Source organism: Acanthochromis polyacanthus, chromosome 14 (genome assembly GCF_021347895.1).
Source record: "Acanthochromis polyacanthus isolate Apoly-LR-REF ecotype Palm Island chromosome 14, KAUST_Apoly_ChrSc, whole genome shotgun sequence".
Lineage (NCBI taxonomy): Eukaryota > Metazoa > Chordata > Actinopteri > Pomacentridae > Acanthochromis > Acanthochromis polyacanthus.
The window spans coordinates 6,817,241-6,836,733 of record NC_067126.1 but is presented as its reverse complement, the minus strand read 5'-3'; the positions used below and the strand labels follow the sequence as shown (position 1 = coordinate 6,836,733).

Here is a 19,493-nt window from a genome sequence, read left to right as displayed (position 1 = left end):
TTCTGTGATTAGCATGTTTTCAGAGACGCTCCTGTCACCACAGTTAAACCGAGCTTCCTGGTAACACTTTGTTCTTATGACTGGACTGATTAGTCAACGTGGTGGTTAAAGTTTGGCTTTGGAGTGTTGTCATCTGATTCTCCCCTACATATAGCTCTGGTTCTTTAGCCTCGATCAACCCCTGAAGGAAATATCTGACATTCAAACTGTTTAATGCTGTTAATTAGTGAGATATAACTGTCTACTGAGCAGAGAGTGGCTTCTAACAGCTGGCACTCTGTAAATAATACCCTGAATGATCAGTATGAGAGCTGTGAGAGTGAACCAAAGCAGTAAAGTTGTAGCTGGACAGTTAATGTGGCGTAAAGGTTTACTCTGCTATGAGGTAATGCTACAAACTACTGAACTAAACAGGCTTTAAACTTGGAGCTTTTCAACCAAAGTTACTACGGTTCAGTATTAATCATCGATTAACTGCAGAGGAGTCAGACACAGAAGGCCAACAAAAGAAAAGAACTGACAGGATCTGCAGGGCGAGTACTCGACGACTTTGTCTCCCTTCTTGAGGTAACAGGTTCCCACCGGCTCACGCTCAGAGACGCCGAAGGTCGACCACTGGTACAGAGGAGCACAGGCCTGGAAAACACACAAATACTCAACATACAGCAAAAAACTCAAAGCAAACACTTCAGTATACATTTTACTGTAAGCAGAGAGGGAAATGATGTTATTTAGCAGTTCCTCTTTAGACATTTGCCCTGGAAAGTCATTCTAAATTGGTTGTTGAAGTTACAGTTAAGGTGCTTTTCCACCAAACGCATGCCCAGGAACTTTCCCAGAAGTTAAAGTTCCTTCAGAGAATCGTGATTAGTGTTTCCACTGCAGGGCCAAAGCCTCAGGAAGCTCCCAAAGTCTGTCTGAATGTTACCCAAAATCTCCTCAGTGTTGCTGTTCTCTTGTTTGCTGCCTCCGCTTCGTTCTTCTCTTTTCCCTTGACCCTCACTCCGACTGGTCGAGGCAGACGTCTGCCCTCCCTGAGCCTGGTTCTTCTTCTTTAGATTCATGTGGTTTCCGTGTATAACTATGTAGGGTATTAACTTTAATTTCTAAATTAGCAAGTTCATTTGGTACAGTATTTATTATTGTAGGGTCTTTACCGTAATAGTGAAGTCAATGGGGATAATACATAAGAATAAAACCAAACAGAAACACTCACACGAAGTGTTTCTGGAACTGAGTATCTACTAGTAACGTAAATCAATTTACTTTAATCTACTCACTGCCATTTTACAGAACCTGGAAATATCTTCACCTTTGCACCTGCTATCGTATGCACCTTGCATTTATTTGCTGATACTACACATGTTTATATACATTTACACACAAAGGCACCTTATTAGAAATTTTTGCACTACTTTAACTTCAAGCTTCAGTCAATTCCAGCCGTTTTCAGTACAAAAAATCGCTAATATTCTATTTGTAAATTAAAAAAATGCCGAAAAATACAGGGAATATTGGACGCGCATCGTGAGGTGCATTTCCCTGAAAACGACCGATTCGGGGATTTTATACCGACTTCAGGACATGTTTTGGACAAAATAGTTTACTGGCTTGTGTCATCTGGATGTAAAAGGTTGGATTATGGCCGTTTTTTGTGGAATATTTTCATGTGTGTGTAATAATGAACCTGGAAATGTGAGTCGCGCTGTGTACGTTGAAGCCGTGTATAGAGAACGGATGGATGAATATTTGTTTTTGTAGGACAAATGTGTTTTTCTCACCCGCTGTGGTAATCACATCTGAAAGTGGTTTATACCGGCGGATTCATGAGAATCTAAGCTTTCCATCGGCGTATAGTGTTTGTATAATCGTGTTTGCAGCCTTCGGACATTCTTGAAATTCCTATGCAAATTAGTAGGTGTACCGCCGGCGGGACACTGAAGTTTAACGGGTTAAGTCATTCTCAGATACTATTGGCTTTTAATACATTTAGTATTTCTATAGATTAGAGTCTGTTTTTGTTGTATGTAAGCTGCTGAATATTTAAATTTCCCTCAAGATTGATTAAGTATCTCTCTCCCTACCTATCTTTTTATAGTTCTAAATACACGAAATGAGCAATCTTTAAAGCAATAATCTACTCCCATTGTTTTCATAAATAAATAAACACACACATACTATTGTTCTTCTAGATTTTTATGTGCAAAACTAATACTTATGTCAATATTTCCATTTATGTAAGAACCAGCAATACCAGTGGCATGTGCAAGGATGCTATTTCTATTTAGAACTTATGTATATCTTGGTGTATTTAGGAGATTAGTTTTATTTTGTACTTAATTTGCTTAATGTTTGTACTGTCTTCGCTGCTGTAACACTGTAAATTTCCCCATGTCTTATCTTATATTTGCACATTTCTTGCTGTATTTTTAAAAATGTCTGATTTTGTGAACACACTGACAGGATCGTTTCATGGTAATATTTGTTTTTTTTTCCTCCAAGTGCTTGTTCAAACAGAATTGTTGGATTTGTTGGGTTTCTGGATGTTATATAATAATGAAATATGCACTGAGATGACTTCTGTTGTGAATTGGAGCTGCAGATGTAGAGTGTGATGTAAACAGAATTAAAACTGACATGGTTGATCCCACTATGAGCAAAACAACCTGTCTGCAGTAAAAACAGACTTTAAGAGGCGACAAATGAGGAAAATAAATGCTCCAGATGTTGCAGCCCAGCTGGCATCTACAGGAGAACAGCTGGTGTGCTGAACCCAACAATACGAAGTGCACATGTGGTTGATTTGTTCTTAAGATTTGGTGTGTTTCTTACCAGGATGTGTTCTCCATCAGATCGTACCGAGGCCCCGAACCACTGCTTGGATTTAAATTCCATCTGTTTCCCCTCTGTATTCCTCCTGTCATCTGCAAAAAAAAAAAGAGACAGAAATGTTGTTATTTACCAATTTAAATGACACAAATATCAGAGAACATCCAGGGGGAAAACGTACACTGGAATAAACGACAGATTTCAATGACAGCAGGATGAAAGACTAAAACTACCAAAATAAAAGTCTGATGGGATTAAAAGTCACTAAACTGTGCAGGTAGTGATGAAATTACATTACATATGATACAACCTTTTATGTTCAAGTAATTTGCACAAAATCTCCACAATTAAACTATTTCTATTGCTTTTCGTGTTTTACAAACCTTTCATTACACTTACTGTAATTTCACTAATAACAGTGCTTCGTTTTTATCTCATTACACTTAATACCTAGAACACTTTTTAATCTATACATTAATGTTATGCACTAACAGTCCTTGTGTGTGAAAACCTACTAGGCAATAAATCCTTTCTGATTCTGAAATCCCCCTTTGAGAAATATCTAAATGGTGCTTCAGTTGTAAGCTGTTCATAAATACAAAAACATTTTTTGGAGATCACACTGAATAGGAAAAAAATACTTTCATCTTCTTAATTTTGCAGCAGTTTGAGGACTTATCGCCATCTGTTCGTGGTCACTGTGTCTCTTTGTGGTAGATTTGTGTCTCTTTGTGGTAGATTTGTGTCTGTAGTTGTTTATTGCATCTTTGTCATAGATATGTGTCTCTTTGTGGTCATTTTGTATCTCTATGTTAGTTTTGTGTCTCTTTGCGGTCGTTTTGTGTCTCTTTGTGGTCGTTTTGTGTCTCTTTATGCTAGTTTTGTGTCTCTTTGTGGTATTTTTATCTCTCATTGTGGTGGTTTTGTCTCTCTTTATGTTAGTTTTGTCACTCTTTGTGGTTGTTTTGTGTCTCTTTGTGTTAGTTTGGTGATCTAATGATAAAGTACTTAATTTTTTCTTGTCAAATCATCATAAAAAAAGCTTTTAAAAAAGTAAAACACGCAGCAGTTGTCCAATGAAGGAGGCCTGACTATTGTGTCTAATCAATTTAAGTAGCAGGCTTTTTCCCCCGTCACCTAACTTTCCATTCAAATGAGGATAAACTTAGAATTCAGGCGGCCTTATGACACACAGCTGAGGCTATAAATGACCCTGCGGTGCTTTTACCGTCTCCAGGATATAAATCTGACAACAGATGGACAGACAGGATGGATATTTGAGGGAGGATTGGAAGAAAGACAGAAGGAAATCACACATGCAGCCATACAGCCCTGTGTTTCCTGTACTTCACATGGTTTCTTAACATTCATGATGAAACGTAGCCGCCATTAGCGGATAAATATTTAAGCCGGGTTGAGATGTTACACACAGTCAGTGAGGAAATATTTGGGATTTTTCCATGGGGGCGGGAAGTCCAGCCTGCTGACTAACCCTGGCTGTGGCTGCTAAATTTAAGTTCCTCTCTTTCTCAGGAATAAGTCTGGATGATGGAGCCGAGATCAGTTTCACCAGACATTGTGGATGAAAGCACAAAAGGATTAGTTATTTCATTACTAATCTGCAATTATGGCTGGTGAATCAGCCGGCCATGATGCCAAGTGTTTTGCTGCCAGCTAGCTACCATGCTAACAGCACTGTCGCCATGACAACTGTCTCTTTGTTTATGTTGTCAATAGATTTCATGCCTTAACCGATGAAATTAGCTCGTGTCAACATCATGAGAAGCAGCTCTGTGAGGCTCTAAAGCTAATGCTAAAGATGCTAATGCCGACGTCCACACGTTTAATGTGTTAGCATGCTAGCATTTGCTAATTAGAACTTAGCTTGACAGGTTTTTGTCGGAGTATAACATTGACCAGATAGGAAGCCAATAAAGTGATGATATTTAATGTCTAGTGGAACAAGAAGGCTTGATTCAGCACAATCACATGCTAAACTCATGGCGACACTGGAGGAAAAGTAAAACCCACTCAATCAGATATGATGAAGCAGGAAATTGAATTTGCTCCATAGTAATTTAAATAAAATAAAGAACAAATTTAATCAGCTCACGTGGATGCAGTGTGAGAGTGCAGTTATGAATGAACCCTCTGAGCCTGATTTTTATTCACTGTGGACTGATTTTTAAACTGTGATATGAAGTCCTGCACCTCTGTGGAAACAGCACAACCTTTGCTAGAAGCAGAGGAAATGTGTTTTGTGCAGTTTAACATAATCATAAAGCCATAAATTAAAGAAAATACTGACTGAAAGCTGAATATATGTTAATATCTAACCTTCCAACTGCTTGTTCCCCTGTTTATCATTCCTGAGCCATGTTGCGTTTGTTTTATTGCTTAAGAATGTTTTATTCCTGCTACATCTCCATGTAAACACAACCGGCATTTCACCCTGGTACTTGCAGGATTTTTGTCATGTGACTTTTTGTCGCAGCTAAGTCAAAAACGGTTTCTCATTTACAGTGTTTGGCTTGGTATTTTTTGTTCCTGCACAAGATCTGGTTAGTAACTTTCAAGGACAGGCGGGAAGCTATAAGTCTGATGACTCTTTCTGCTTTTACTCGTTCTAGTTTCAACAAAAGGTGGAATTTTAGCATTCAGTTAAGGAAAGCACGCTTTAAAAACCCAAAGACAAATTTTGGGGTTCAAGAACAGTAGAGAAGTTAAAACTCTGATGATTCTTTATATTTTCACTCTTTGTGGCTGTGATAAACGGTGTAATTTTGGCAATCATTTAAAGATCATTTAACACCTTTTTAAAACCTGTTTTTCAGTTTTGGGGTTAGTCAGTTTAATAAAGAAGCAAAAAAACATTTAACCAGACAGACATTAAAGAAAAAAAGAAGAAGAAGAGTCAAAACTTAGTGATAGTGTTCCATTTCATTTTCATATTTTCCTCTGTATCTCTGTATTCACATTACAGTCAAAAGTGATTTCTCAATTAAATCGTTTAGATCAGAATTTATAGTTTTTCAAAAAATCTGTTTAGTGACTTTCAAGGACAGTGATGACATTAGAAGACTGACTATTCTTTGTGTTTTTACACTTGATGGCTGTGATAAACGCTGTAATTTTGGCAATCATTTAAAGAAAATATGCTTTTAAAACCCATTTTTGAGTTTTGGGGTTAGTCAGTTTAATGACGAAGCAAAAAACATTTAACCAGACAGACGAAGACGAAGACGACGAACATGAAGACGAAGACGAAGAAGATTTAGCTCGGTAGTTTTTGTTTGTTACAAGATCAATTTAGTGACTTTCAAGAACAGTTCAGACGTCAAAAGTCTGATGATTGTTTCTATTTTTACTCTTTCTGGCAGTGATAAACGGTGTGATTTTGGCAATCATTTAAAGAAAACATGCTTATAAAAAACTGTTTTTGAGTTTTGGGTTTAGTCAGTTCAGTGCAGAAGCAAAAACATTTAACCAGACAAACACTAAAAAAGATGAAGAAAAAGAAAATCTGTTAAGTGACTTTAAAGGACAGTTGGGAAGTGAAAAAGTGTGATGACTTTTTGTGTTGTTACTCTTTGTGGGACTGATAAATGGTGTAATTTGGTAATAATTTAAAGAAAACATGCTTTGAAAAGTTCTCTGGATCTAATGAACAGGTATGCATAGAACATTTAACCAGAAAGACATTAAAGGAGAAAAACTGAGCGACAGTGTTCTTAAATCTATACCTTTCACAGCACACTTCCTGAAACAAGCTGCCCAGTAAACCCAGCAGTTATAGAGATATACAAATATAGACCACACCATGACCGAGTCACACTTCTAAAGAAAAAAGAAAAAAATCCCCGGCAGGAACAAAAGCTCGCGGTGCATCACGGGTGAGACGTCCACAACAGAACAGACAAACACTGAGTCAGAGTCGTATCAAACACACACACAGAAGAATTCCAGTTAATTCTCCTCTCTGGTCCGCTAAAGCTTTGGCCAGCGATCACGCAGGTCAAATCAACAACAAAGGCCTCTATTGTGCTGAAAAACACACACACATGCACACACACGGGGCAACACAACTAGGCCACTCGCTAACAGCATTACAGCCGGAGGGAACGAAGCCAGCGAGCCATTCCGGTTTCTGTCGGGGCCTAAAGGGTTTGTGTTTTGCTCAAAGGCACCTCAGCCGGGGAGACGCAACGCCGGGCTACAAGCTGCATGCATCTGAAAAGTAAACATTCTGCTCTGCAAGATTTACTGAGGCAGTGTAGGACAAATTCACCTTTTATGGACATAACAGGCCTGAAACGGCACGCTGCATGACGGCAGGTATTCCAGTGTTATTAGAGCTACAGCGATAAATCACAGTCTGACATGTGAGCTTATTAAAGGCATATATGCAGCCGTATGCATCTCAGCCAATAAGTACAATAGGCCACTCTGAGGTAATGTCAGGAAGAGTATTTCCAGGTTTATTTTACATGGAGAAATACCCAGCACTGTCCTCTAGCACAGTGGTTTTCCACCCTGCTCCTCAGGACCCCATGTCCTGCATGTTTTAGATGCTTCCCTGCTCCAACACACCTGATTCAAATGATCAGCTCGTCATCAAGCCTCTGCAGAAGTCTGATGACGAGCTGATCATTTGAGTCAGGTGTGTTGGAGCAGGGAAGCATCTAAAACATGCAGGACATGGGGTCCTGATGAACAGGGTTGAGAACCACTGCTCTAGCATGCATCTTAACAAAAAAACATCCAATTAATTGGTAAAAAGACAGACATATAGTTGACTGCATACTGATAAACATCTAAAGTTTGCACAAAATACAAAGTATTAAACACAGCAAACAACCTGCAGTCTTTCACCGTAAATACCCTGTAATGTTTTTAAAGTGTATTTATACTCAGAGAACAGCAAAAATACGTGGCACAATTACCTTAACCAACCCTCAGCCATGCTAACAATAACAATCCATTAGTTCTACATATTGGTAAAGCAGTTTTTGACTGAGACCTAAAGTTTATAGCAAAAGTACCTTAGCTCTTAATGAGCTATCGAAGAGTTAAAGTTGTTCTATATTAGTTAAAGTTGCTCAAAAATTAGCTAAAGTTGTTCTTATTGAGTGAAAGTTGCTCTATATTAGTCAAAGCCGCTCCATATTAAAGTTGCTCTATATTAGTCAAAGCCGCTCCATATTAAAGTTGCTCTATATTAGTCAAAGCCGCTCCATATTAAAGTTGCTCTATATTAGTCAAAGCCGCTCCATATTAAAGTTGCTCTATATTAGTCAAAGCCGCTCCATATTAAAGTTGCTCTATATTAGTTAAAGTTGTTTTATATTATTTAAAGTTGCTCTATAATAGTTAAAGTGGTTCTTACTTAGCTAAGGTTGCTCAAAAATGAGTTAAAGTTAATCTGCGTAAGTAAAAGTAGCTCTATATCAGTAAAAGTTGTTAAAAAATTAGCTAAAGTTGCTATATATTCATAAAAGTTGCTCTATATTGTTTAAAGTTGCTCAGAAATGAGTTAAAGGTGTTCAATATTAGTTAAAGTTCCTCTAAATGAGTTAAAGCCGGTCAAAAATAAGTTAAAGTTGCTCTACATTAGTAAACATTGCTCTATATTAGTTAAAGTTGCTCTATATTAATAAAAATTGCTCTTCATTAGTCAAAGTTGCTCTATATTAGCTAAAGTTGCTCTACATTAGTAAACATTGCTCTATATTAGTTAAAGTTGCTCTATATTAATAAAAATTGCTCTTCATTAGTCAAAGTTGCTCTATATTAGCTAAAGTTGCTCTACATTAGTAAATATTGCTCTATATTAGTTAAAGTTGCTCTATATTAATAAAAGTTGCTCTATATTAGCTAAAGTTGCTCTACATTAGTAAACATTGCTCTATATTAGTTAAAGTTGCTGTATATTAGATAAAGTTGCTCTATATTAGTTAAAGTTGCTCTATATTAGTTAAAGTTGCTCTATATTAGATAAAGGTGCTCTATATTAGTTAAAGTTGCTCTATATTAGATAAAGTTGCTCTATATTAGATAAAGTTGCTCTATATTAGTTAAAGTTCCTCTATATTAGATAAAGTTGCTCTATATTAGTTAAAGTTGCTCTATATTAGATAAAGTTGCTCTATATTAGTTAAAGTTGCTCTATATTAGCTAAAGTTCCACTATATTAATGCTGAAATTTGTTGCGTAATAACCTAAAATGAGGAAACAGTTGCAGATTTGTATCAGTGGATTCCTATGAAAACAAGCCGCTCTTTAAGTAACTCCAATCCACCCGCAAGAAAAGAGGAAACTTCCACTTAATGTAATTTTTCTGCTGAATGACATCCGTCAGAAAGGAAACAAAGTCACAGCATGTACGGTACTGAGCCGTGATGTCTGTGGTGTGTATCTGGAGGGGGCAGGGCGTCGCTGTTTTCAGACTCTGGTGTATTTGTCGCTTCCTATTTTCGAGGCTGAGGGCTCCCACAGAATACCAACCAGACTCTCACACAATGTTCTCACTCTTCACTAGAATGGACTGCCAAAGCGTTGTTCCTGCTGAAGCTGTAATACGTCTAGTGCAACTCAACACGAAGATTTAGCAGCAAACGTAGGGAATGTGAGGAATTCAGTTCTGTCTGTAACGAGCCAAAAGTGTAGTAATATGACCTAAATCTAGTCAGTGGATTAATGACCCATAGGGGGTTAGAAAACCTGAGTTGTATAATAAGAACCAAAACACAACTTCAGTTTTATAAACAACTTGACTGTTGATGCTCTTAAACAATATTGATGCACAGACGTTTGTAATTTGTGGAACAGGATGAGTTAAATACAGAAAACAGACAGATGATCTCTAATTTTTACTGAATTTATAGTTGTTGTTGTTTGAGAATATATTTTATGTTTACTTCCACTGTAAATTTCGCCCTTTTATTGCTTTCCAGCACTGAATCGTGGTAAATTTAAAATAATTTATTATAAAAAAAACAAGACTCTTTTATGACAAAGTGGAAACAGACTTCTACAAACTAATGTCAATTAATTAAAACGATAAAATGTAAAATCAGTGATGGCATAAGTATTTGCACCCCTCAAGTCTAGTATGTAGTAAATGCATCGTTGGCCGTAACACAGACATATGTGTCAATGTATTTTTTTATTTTGTTTATTTTATTCTGTCTTGTTTATTCATTTACTTAATTATTTTTTCAATTATTTATTTACTTTATTTATTCTTTATTTACTGATGTATTTAATTACTTATTTAACTGCTTGCTAATTTATTTTTGTATTTATTTACTTATTTGTTGACTTATTTAATTACATATTTATATTTATTTAATTACTAACTTCTTTATTTACTTAATTTATTTATTCGATTATTTATTTAATCACTTAATTGTTTACCAATTTATTTTATTTTTAATTACTTAATTATTTGCTTATTTGTTTACTTATTTACCTACTTAATTGTTTACTTATTTATTTACTCACTTGTTTATATTTAAAACACATTTAATTATGTAATTTTTGCATTTTTTTAGGTTGCACTTGATTTATTTTACAACTTATTCCTCTTTCAATCACATGCTATTGTAAGTATTTTGCCATTTTTCCTTTTATTTTTATTTTTTAATAAAAAAATTAATAAGGAAATGGAAAACTAAACAGAATCAATAAATACAGTATTGACAAAAGCAAACTGTTCTCTAGGTTTTAATTTAATGCAACCAACTACAAGAGGCGGCAGATCAGTTTTCATACAATTATACAACAAATTTTAACCAAATGTTAAGAAATTTAAGAAACTACTGCCCATTTTTGTCCACTTTTATCCGCTATGTGAACATCAGATATTAGATACACAGCTAATGGAGCTAATTTTATTGTTAGGTTCAATTAAACAATTCCAGGAACAGGACACAATGAAATAACTAAAATAGACAAAGCAAACTTTCAATGGAGAATCTAAAAAACATTATGAAAACATGTAATTTATGTTATTAACCTGCTAATCTGATGTTTTTGCATACTTTTTGTCTTCCGAACCAAGCCTGTTTCCACTTCACTTAGGTGCATTTTGCATTTATTGATGCTATAAACCTTTTGAAACTTCTTTTTCAACTTTTCTGCATTTCCATCTAAGTTTTCAATGTGGATGCAGACGAGGCTATTGTTTCTGAAAGTTTAATAAGAAGGAGTCCTTCTTCACACGTAGTACAAATCGTGAGGAATCTGAATCTGCACCAACACATCAAACATCAAAGATAACTTCATTTGCTCCTTTGGGGCAAGTCAATGCATTGTCATCATCATCGGTGCATCAGTCAGTGGTTTCTACATGAACCGAGCCGCCCAGAGGGAACATTTAAAGTTACATCATCCCCACCTGGGTTGTTTCTGCTCCGTGTTTTCTCTCAGCTTTTCACTGGTCTTTAGGTTTTTCTTTGCACTGAAGTGTGCGGAAGATTTAAATCTATATTAAGCTAAACCAGCACAAGATAATCAATTGATTTCAACGGTAACCGATAAAAAAAGTGATTCATATCCCTGTCTGGGATGATTATAAACCATTAGTCACGTTACATGTCACCATAAAGCGGCTGCAGGGTTTCATTTAGAGGATAAGGCGTGTTTTGAAATGCTACCTGTCGTATATTGTGCAGTAGTTGATTTAAAATCCTTATCGTGAGGCAACAGTGTCCACACCCAGTGAGACGGTGATAAGTTGGCAATAAACCAGCTGAATTCATCGGCTTAAACACAATCCAGAACAACTGAACTGCAACATATTCAGAGGCGTTACTCTGTCCTACCTCATATACACGAAGGAGAAGGACAAAAACTCAGAAACACCTGTTAATAAAACGTAGATCAACACAAGAAAACACTCATCCTGCTCAGAATTCTACTCAGCTGTGAACGAACCACCAACACCCTCCACAAATACTGCATTCTGCAGTTCTCTTTGTCCTAATATTTGACACTTTTGCTCACAAAGAATGGATGAAAACGACAGCACTGCAGCAGGATCATGCCTTGTAAACATCTGCTTATGTGGTGTCATCTGTGTAAGGTTGTGGACTCCTCAAGCAAAAATGACAAAAAGATAAAATAAATACAAATTGAACTTGTCAGAATGCTGCTTAACTCAGTTGTTGTATATCCTGTTTACACATCCTGCTTATCATTTGCTTTAAGGCCTTTTTTTAAGCCCAAAACATATTGTTGTCAGGCAGGAAACAGGCTGAACTGTTGCTTCTTGCTGGCATGAATTGCTGATAAGAGTTCTCATCCTTCACATTCTTCTACAACATTTTTGAAAGCACAGACAAAACTGCATCAGCGAACAGAAATCTCCCTGAGAAGTGTGTTTTCACAAAGGAGCATCCCGGCAAATGTCAACACGCTGTATTAAATCAATATTTACAGTGATGAGGCGAGAGTTTCTGTGCTCCTGTTTGCTTTCACAGTGCAGCAGAACCGATTAATTACGCTTTTATTGTCACTGTGGGTTGGAGATGCTTGTATTGGGCACAAACAGCAGACTTTAATACAGGGAGTTTGATGACAGAAACAGTCCACGGACGAGTCTACACACCTCCAGCTCCAACAAACATTCCTGAATGTGTCCCGACACGAGACAGCAGTACCAGACGGAGCTGAACCCTCGTTACTCCATCAATAACACGCTGTTACTGCAAGCTGGGAAATGCCTGTGATTAGAAGAGAAAACGACACAGCGAAGGACCGTCCAATCGACTCCAAAACAACTCTTTAGCTCAAATGTGTCTTTACAGACGCAGTTATTGAAGTAAATTCTCAAAGTTTTCATACTAAAAGATTTCTCGTTACATTATCGTTGGTATTCTGTCTGCAACAGCTGCTCAGTTAACGCCCCTGTTGTCTTCATTTACAGGCACCAAAAAATATTGTTTCTTTGTCTGAAAAGGATCCAAAAATTCTCCAAAAAAATTCTCCAAATTTCTGAAAATTTGCAAAAACAGGAAGAAAATTCCAATAATTCCTTCAAAGTTTCCCTTAAAATTTTTATTTAAAAAAAAAATCCCCCAAATGCGGAAAGAAAATTCTTGCAAATATTTTCAAAACATGAGTAAAAATCTTCCAAAAATAATCCTAAAAATATCTAAAATTATTACATATATATCAGTAAAACTTCTAATATTTTCTTTGAGAACATTCACAAAAAAAAAAATCAACCAAAATCCAGCAGTTGGTTGATTTTTTTGTGAATGTTCTTAAAGACACATTTTTAACATTTCTTTTTTTCCACCACAAAATTTTCAAAAATTTCCCAAAAATGTTGAAAATGTGGACATCAGGAGTTTCACTGTGAAAATTTTTTTTTTCCCCCACATTTTCAAATTTTAAAACGAGTCAATTTTGACCCGCAGGACGACATGAGGGCTAATTTTCTCTCTATATAAACTACAACGCCTCAATTTTCCCGTTTTTTATTCTAAATTCTGCATCATGAGCAGCCTTTAAATGCTCTGATTTAAACTGATCTGATTTCACACACAGCAGGAAATAATGAAGCATATAAACAAGTGCTGCTGTTGAGGCCGTTTCCAGATTGACTGGTTGGTCCACGTTTTCGATATTCACCTGTTTTACTTTTATAACGAGGAAAGTGCTGCAACAACAGCATTCCAGGATCAATCTGTTGTTTTTGACGATGGCAGGAACAGACTACAACCTAACTAGTCGTGTTTACATAAAACCTTCAAACGTATTACAGGCAAACTTTGGAAAGCTCAAGAAAAATGATTAAAAGAAAACGCAAATAAGGCTTGCTTCCATTACCTGCTTTGGAGCAAATGAGCCAAAGTGTGGCAATTCAGGCTACGATGCACATGGTCTAAATAAATGGTGTAAAAAAAAAAACAAAAACAAAAAAAGCAGCTTGTAACCTGGCAAAAACCCAGAAGAAAAGGAAGAAAGTAATTTTGGTTCTTAAGACAAAGAGAAGTCTTCAGGAATTTCATTTAGTTGGGCAAGTTGTGTTGGTGTTGGACATGTTTCATGCTGTCTGCAGGAAAAGCGACAAATAAAAGTTAGCAAAAATGTTCACTATTTCAGAACTTATTCAGATAAGGTGTGTCCATCATCCATGATGGGCATCAGCTGTTTTCGAAAAAGTCAAAAACCAACATTAACCAAGCCCTTTTTGCAAAATAGCAGACATTTTTGGCTAATTTGCAACAAATATGTCCCGGAAATAAAGCTATTTAGGTAAAATTAACACTTTCTGAACAGGTTGTAGGAGTCAGCTCTAAACAAACTGACACTACATCAAAGAAGTCGTCACTGTGGCTGCACTTCAATCAAATGTAAACTTTCCAAATAGCATTTTGCGTATCACATCTCAACAACCAGCATGCAGATAATCTGAAAACCACGCAGTACCTTGTCCGTGGTATTTTCTTAGTAGTTTCTTCACCAGCGGACACAGTTTGGATTGTTGGGTTCTCTGTTCTAAATTTGCACGGCCTTCACTTCACTATGCTAGCGCTATAAGATAACATGTTGTGATTGGCTCTAAACAAATAAAACTGAATTGATTTAAAACTTTACATTTTCAGAAATCACGTGAGTCTGTTGTGTGTTATGGTTTCAGTTCAAAATGATTTAAAATGCTGCAAATACTATCTTTTTATGCTTACCTGCTAGCTTTATCAGCTTAACAGCTGATTTAGGCTAATAAAGCTAGCAGGCAGATCCTTCTCAATCGACTTTGTTCATCTAAAGATAACTTGCAGACTTTTTCTTACTCTGTGACCAGCCTATTGGTAGAAGATCTTCTTTGGTGATTTGATACGACTGACGTCAGCTTCACTGTGAACCTCTCCTGTAGCCGTATCAGAGCTGGATTGACTTACTGCTAACGCTAACACAACATTTCCTGCTGATTCACATTCAGGAAGAAGGGAGGGAGCAGCTGAGGGTCACTGGGTTCATTTGGTGGAACAGTTGCAGGGTGTCTAAGACGGATTAACTGAGGCCAAAGCTGGGCTGCTCTCAGCACGTCACCACAGCTGCATCATGGGAGTTTGTGGTACCTGTGTTGTCAAACTGCAGCATCTGGCAGCTGGAGGAGGCTCTCCATGGGCAGCTGTAGACGGCTCCTCTCTCCACCACGTTGGAGGACGAAACGTTGGCCCGAGGAGCTCCGATCAGAACATCTGACCTGAGGAGAGGGGAAAAAGTAGTTTAATAACAGGAGAAACAACAGCATCAACTCATACTAAAAGCCCACATCTGTCACCAAACGCCCCATGTCTGATCATCTACAACCTGACCGATTTGATTCTTAAGTGGTGAAAATTGATTAAGTTTACTATCATGGGCCTTTATGCAAGGCATGGTGGTGGCAGTATCATGCTGTGGATCAATGTTTGAAGAGCCATAACTTGAGAAATAACATAGCTGGAGTCCTGAAATTTTATAGGTTCATTGATATATGCAAGTAGATAGTTTGATAGAATAATACTAACCAGATATGGAGTATGGCGCCATTCAGAGTCATAACTTATGAAAGAAAACTTAGTGAAATTATGGGTTTTTTGCATTTACGGCCCATATTAGGACAATCACTGAGCAGGTATGATGGCGAAACCACTCCAACTGTGTTCTAACTGGGAGAATTATACAACATTGTTAAGTTATGACACATGCGACTAAAAAACATGCATGTTTTATTTAATAACATGTATGTATAAAAAAATCATTTGAGCAATTTCAAAAAGGTGGCAAATTGAGTTGGAATGACCCTTATGTGGTCATTTAGAGACCAAGTCGTCAGGACGTCTGACTGAGGGGATAACGGGTCCTTTAGTTCTGTTATCAGCCACTTTGGTGAATAACATTTCCTCAAACTCCTGCTTTTAAGGACACATACCAAGGATGTGATTTGATCACTGGTCTCGGTGTGAAAGGATTTTCTTTTGTTGCGCCTTCCGTCAAAACAACAAGAAACTAAATAACCATGCTTGCAGTCTGAGGTTTACTGCTGCTTTGGACCTTGATAGTCACTGATATCGTTAACCTAATCGAAATTATATTCCTATTTATTTCTCCTCACTGTGGATTCATTTTTCACTGCAATACAAAGTCCTGCACCTCTGTGGAAAACGTTTTTAGAAGTAAAAATGCCAGAAATCATTGCAGAACAAACCTAAATAATTTCTTTGATTATTCCCTGTTATCATTACTATTATTACATGTTGTTTTATAGAAATGGGTCACTGCAAATCATTTATTTTTGGCAAATTTTTGAATGAAACATGTAGAAAAAACTATTTTGATGGATTATCTGAAGTTGAATTTCTTTGATTGTTCCTTATAAAAGTTGAAAAAATGTGGTACCAACATTTGACAAAGTGTCACACAGGTGACGATACTGGGGGGGAAATGGTGACTCTACTTACTATAGATATTTTACTATTACATTTAAAATTTGCTTGCATACTTATCTCCTATATGCTTTGCTTAAACACTGCCTGCAGTTCAGCCGAAAAGTCCCTGAATTTTTGTCATGTGACTGTTGGTCAAAGCAGAGTCAGTAAAGTCTTCTTGTTTGCGTCAAAAACTGGAGAATTTTTTGTTTTTTTAACAGAATTGAGTTAATGCAAGTTATTTTTTTTTGGCAATTTTTTAAAATGATACATGTAGAAAAAAAAAAGATTTTGGTGAAACAGCAGGAATTTAAGCTTTGATTTTGTAGTTTTTCCCAACAAAACTAAAAGTCACACGAGTTCAAAGTCGTCAAACAGTTAAAAATGCAGCATTTTTTTCTGTTTATGCCATTTCTTGCCTTGACAAATGGTGTCATTTTGGCAAATTAATGTCAGCATATTTGTCTTATCAGGGATGTTCAGCACTCTAAGTGCTACTCCTACACTAGACTTTCCAAACAGGCATTTTCTCAGTAAGTAAAACTCTCTTTTCCTGCAATTTCAGACATTGTACTTCTGCTTTGATAGGCTGAGGAGTACAAAATATAACTGGTGAATTCATTTCACAAGTAAAATTGGTGTAATGCCCCTTTAACACAGCTCTCAAACATTCTCCACCATTAATCATCCTGATGGAATACCAGAGCGAACTCTATCTGAACATACCAGCTGGAAATCTACTCCAAATTAACAACAGGCTCCAGATACAACAAACTTACTAAATCTAGAAAATAAAGCCATGCTGCTCCTGCTTCTTAATTCATCACCCGTCAGTAGATCGGGCGGTAAAATCCTAAAACATGAAGCTGTAGAAGACGGTTGACAGAACAGAAATTCTTCGTTCACAGCGGCTCGGGTCAACAGCAGAATGAAAATGTCTAGAAAGAGCCGTTCACTGGATTCACAGCAAAAGAGGCGGCGACCCTGCTGTGTTTATAGGACTGAGGTGGTTTTATTGATTTGTGTGGTCGTTTAGCAGGCTGTCAGGAAGCACAGTCGACAGCAAATCAGCCAATCAGTTCACCTACTGGCACTGATCCGAAGCAGCACCCACATTTTTACTGTTTTCCCTCCACTCAGAGGTTCTGATTGGGTTCAAAAAGCCTGATAATTATTCAAAGCTTGTGACCTGATGTGACCACAGATATTAAAGACGTCAACTGGCTTTCACAACTCAACTAGCTAACTGTGTGGCAGCAGATTAGCTTGTTTTTGTGGTGAAAACTCAGACGCTTTTGCCACAGAAGTTTCCCACACCTGTTCGTGTAACTTCTAATTTAGTGATGACATAATTCGGAATAATTAGCTTGCAACACAATGAGGCTATTTCACAGAGAAACTGGATATTAGAGCAACTGAAAACCAACAGCAAGGCTCAACACTGCAACCGTTCTGGCCGCACGTGCAACAAAAAATGTGTCAAGTGCGACCAAACATTTCAATCCCACCTGCGTCTCTGACATTTAGCGTGTTTGTCTGGTCACCTGAGGTCAAATCTCTCATGAGAATGCTTCATTACCCTCTTTTTAAACTCATTTTTGGTCACAAAGCTGCACTGAGTGGAGACTAAAAGTTAATTACTGAAAATCTGATAAGCGTAGCATCCAGCAAAAGTCTGAAATCTCTTTTTTTTGTCACAAATAAATTCTGAGCCTGTGAGAAACACTGAGATGTGCTTTTAACTAGCTACGATGTGCTATGTTTGTCATGCATATGAAAAAGAACGAGTTAAAATTACAAACAATTCAAATTATTTACATAATGTGTTTGGGAACTGACAAAAAAAACAAGTTTTGGGTACAGCAAATGTGAAGAATTCTCCTGGAGCTCCGTTTTGGATGAAGAAGGTTTATATTAAGACACATTTTTCAACAGGTAACTTCTGTTTTGGTGTCCTATTACTGCACAAATACGCCCCAAGTTTATTAGAACGGCAACAAGAGGAGCAGATTCCAGCGCTCATTTAATTAGGAGCGCTTATTTGCTGCTGTTTTCTTGCAAATGATCAAAATGTCAAATATATATTAATTTCTGGTGCAGGTAGAAAGTTAAAAAAAAACTAAACAGCACTCCCAGTGATGGATAACCCTCATTACATACAGGATTTAGTCGAATAAAAACAGTAAGTTTCTTTTTAGACATGCACAAAATCAGGATTACACTCAGCCTTGTGGCATTTGTTTTCATTTTTCCTGCTATTCTTCTGCTTTTCTTTGTGGGTTGTGTTGTTGTATTCGTGTGAACGGGTCAAATATTCAGCAGGACTCTAAACTGAATCATAAAAAGTACCCTGTGAGCTCGTCACTGTGTGATTAAGACGCAGCGTTTTGCTATCTGTTTAACCAGAAACTCAAAAGGAAACAAGACCGGGAAAAGGAAAACTACGTGCCAATGATCAGTGATCAATCACCGGAAACATTATCCTCAGAAACCCTTAAACATCTTTTAATTTGTAAACAAATAACACAATATAAATTAATTAAATCACTATGCATGGCTTAGTTTTGCTTTACGTTTGCAAGTTTAAGAGAAAAACTGCTTAAAAAAAAACCTTAAATTTACAGGTTTAGCTCACTTTATCCCTAATAAGTGGCAATATTTGGCACAAAATGCGAATTTTCATGAAACGAAAGCCTTTTCTTATGCCAATATATATTCAACAAACAAACAGATGAGGACAGTAGTAGTTGGAAGTCACAACAGTGCAATAAATTAGTAACAATTCATAAAAAGTAATTATATGTTTCATTGAGTATTTATATAAAGTAAGGGAAAGATTCAACCTCTTTAATTAGAGTTTAATTAGAGTTTAATTAGGGCCAATTACTTTCATCGTTGATTGTTTTTTAGAGTACGCCCCTCTAAAGACCATTGACACAGAAAAAAAGAGTCCCGATAGAAAAATTTAGCACAATTTTCACTTTTTTTGTAATTTTTTTGCTTTTCTTTTTTTAAAAATATGAGATTTTTACACCTTTAAACCACAAGAGTTAATGAAATTTGGGAAATGATAATAATAATGTTTTTCAATGTAACTTTTTAATTTTGAAAGTAGCTAAAACTGTCAAATACAGATAAAGGAGTATAAAGTTATTGTTATTATGATTATTATTATTATTATTGAGACAGAAAAGTGAATCCTGATAGAATTTTTTATTAAGCTTTGGGATTTTTCTG

General features: G+C 36.6%; 1 protein-coding gene and 1 long non-coding RNA gene across 2 annotated transcripts in view; one reads left to right on the top strand and one right to left on the bottom strand.

Moving 5' to 3' along the window:
- itgav (integrin, alpha V) overlaps positions 1-19,493 on the bottom strand; it is a 63,923-nt gene that overhangs the window by 42,554 nt on the left and 1,876 nt on the right. Inside the window, exons 2-4 of the mRNA XM_051958811.1 lie at positions 14,922-15,049; positions 2,833-2,924; positions 522-636 (exon numbers count right to left, since the gene is read on the bottom strand). Coding sequence (XP_051814771.1) covers positions 522-636; positions 2,833-2,924; positions 14,922-15,049 — 335 coding nt within the window. The remainder of the gene's footprint in view (positions 1-521; positions 637-2,832; positions 2,925-14,921; positions 15,050-19,493) is intronic.
- Positions 8,732-8,975, top strand: LOC127537091 (uncharacterized). The gene is made up of 2 exons (XR_007946573.1): positions 8,732-8,829; positions 8,930-8,975. It is a non-coding gene; the product is annotated as an uncharacterized LOC127537091 (long non-coding RNA).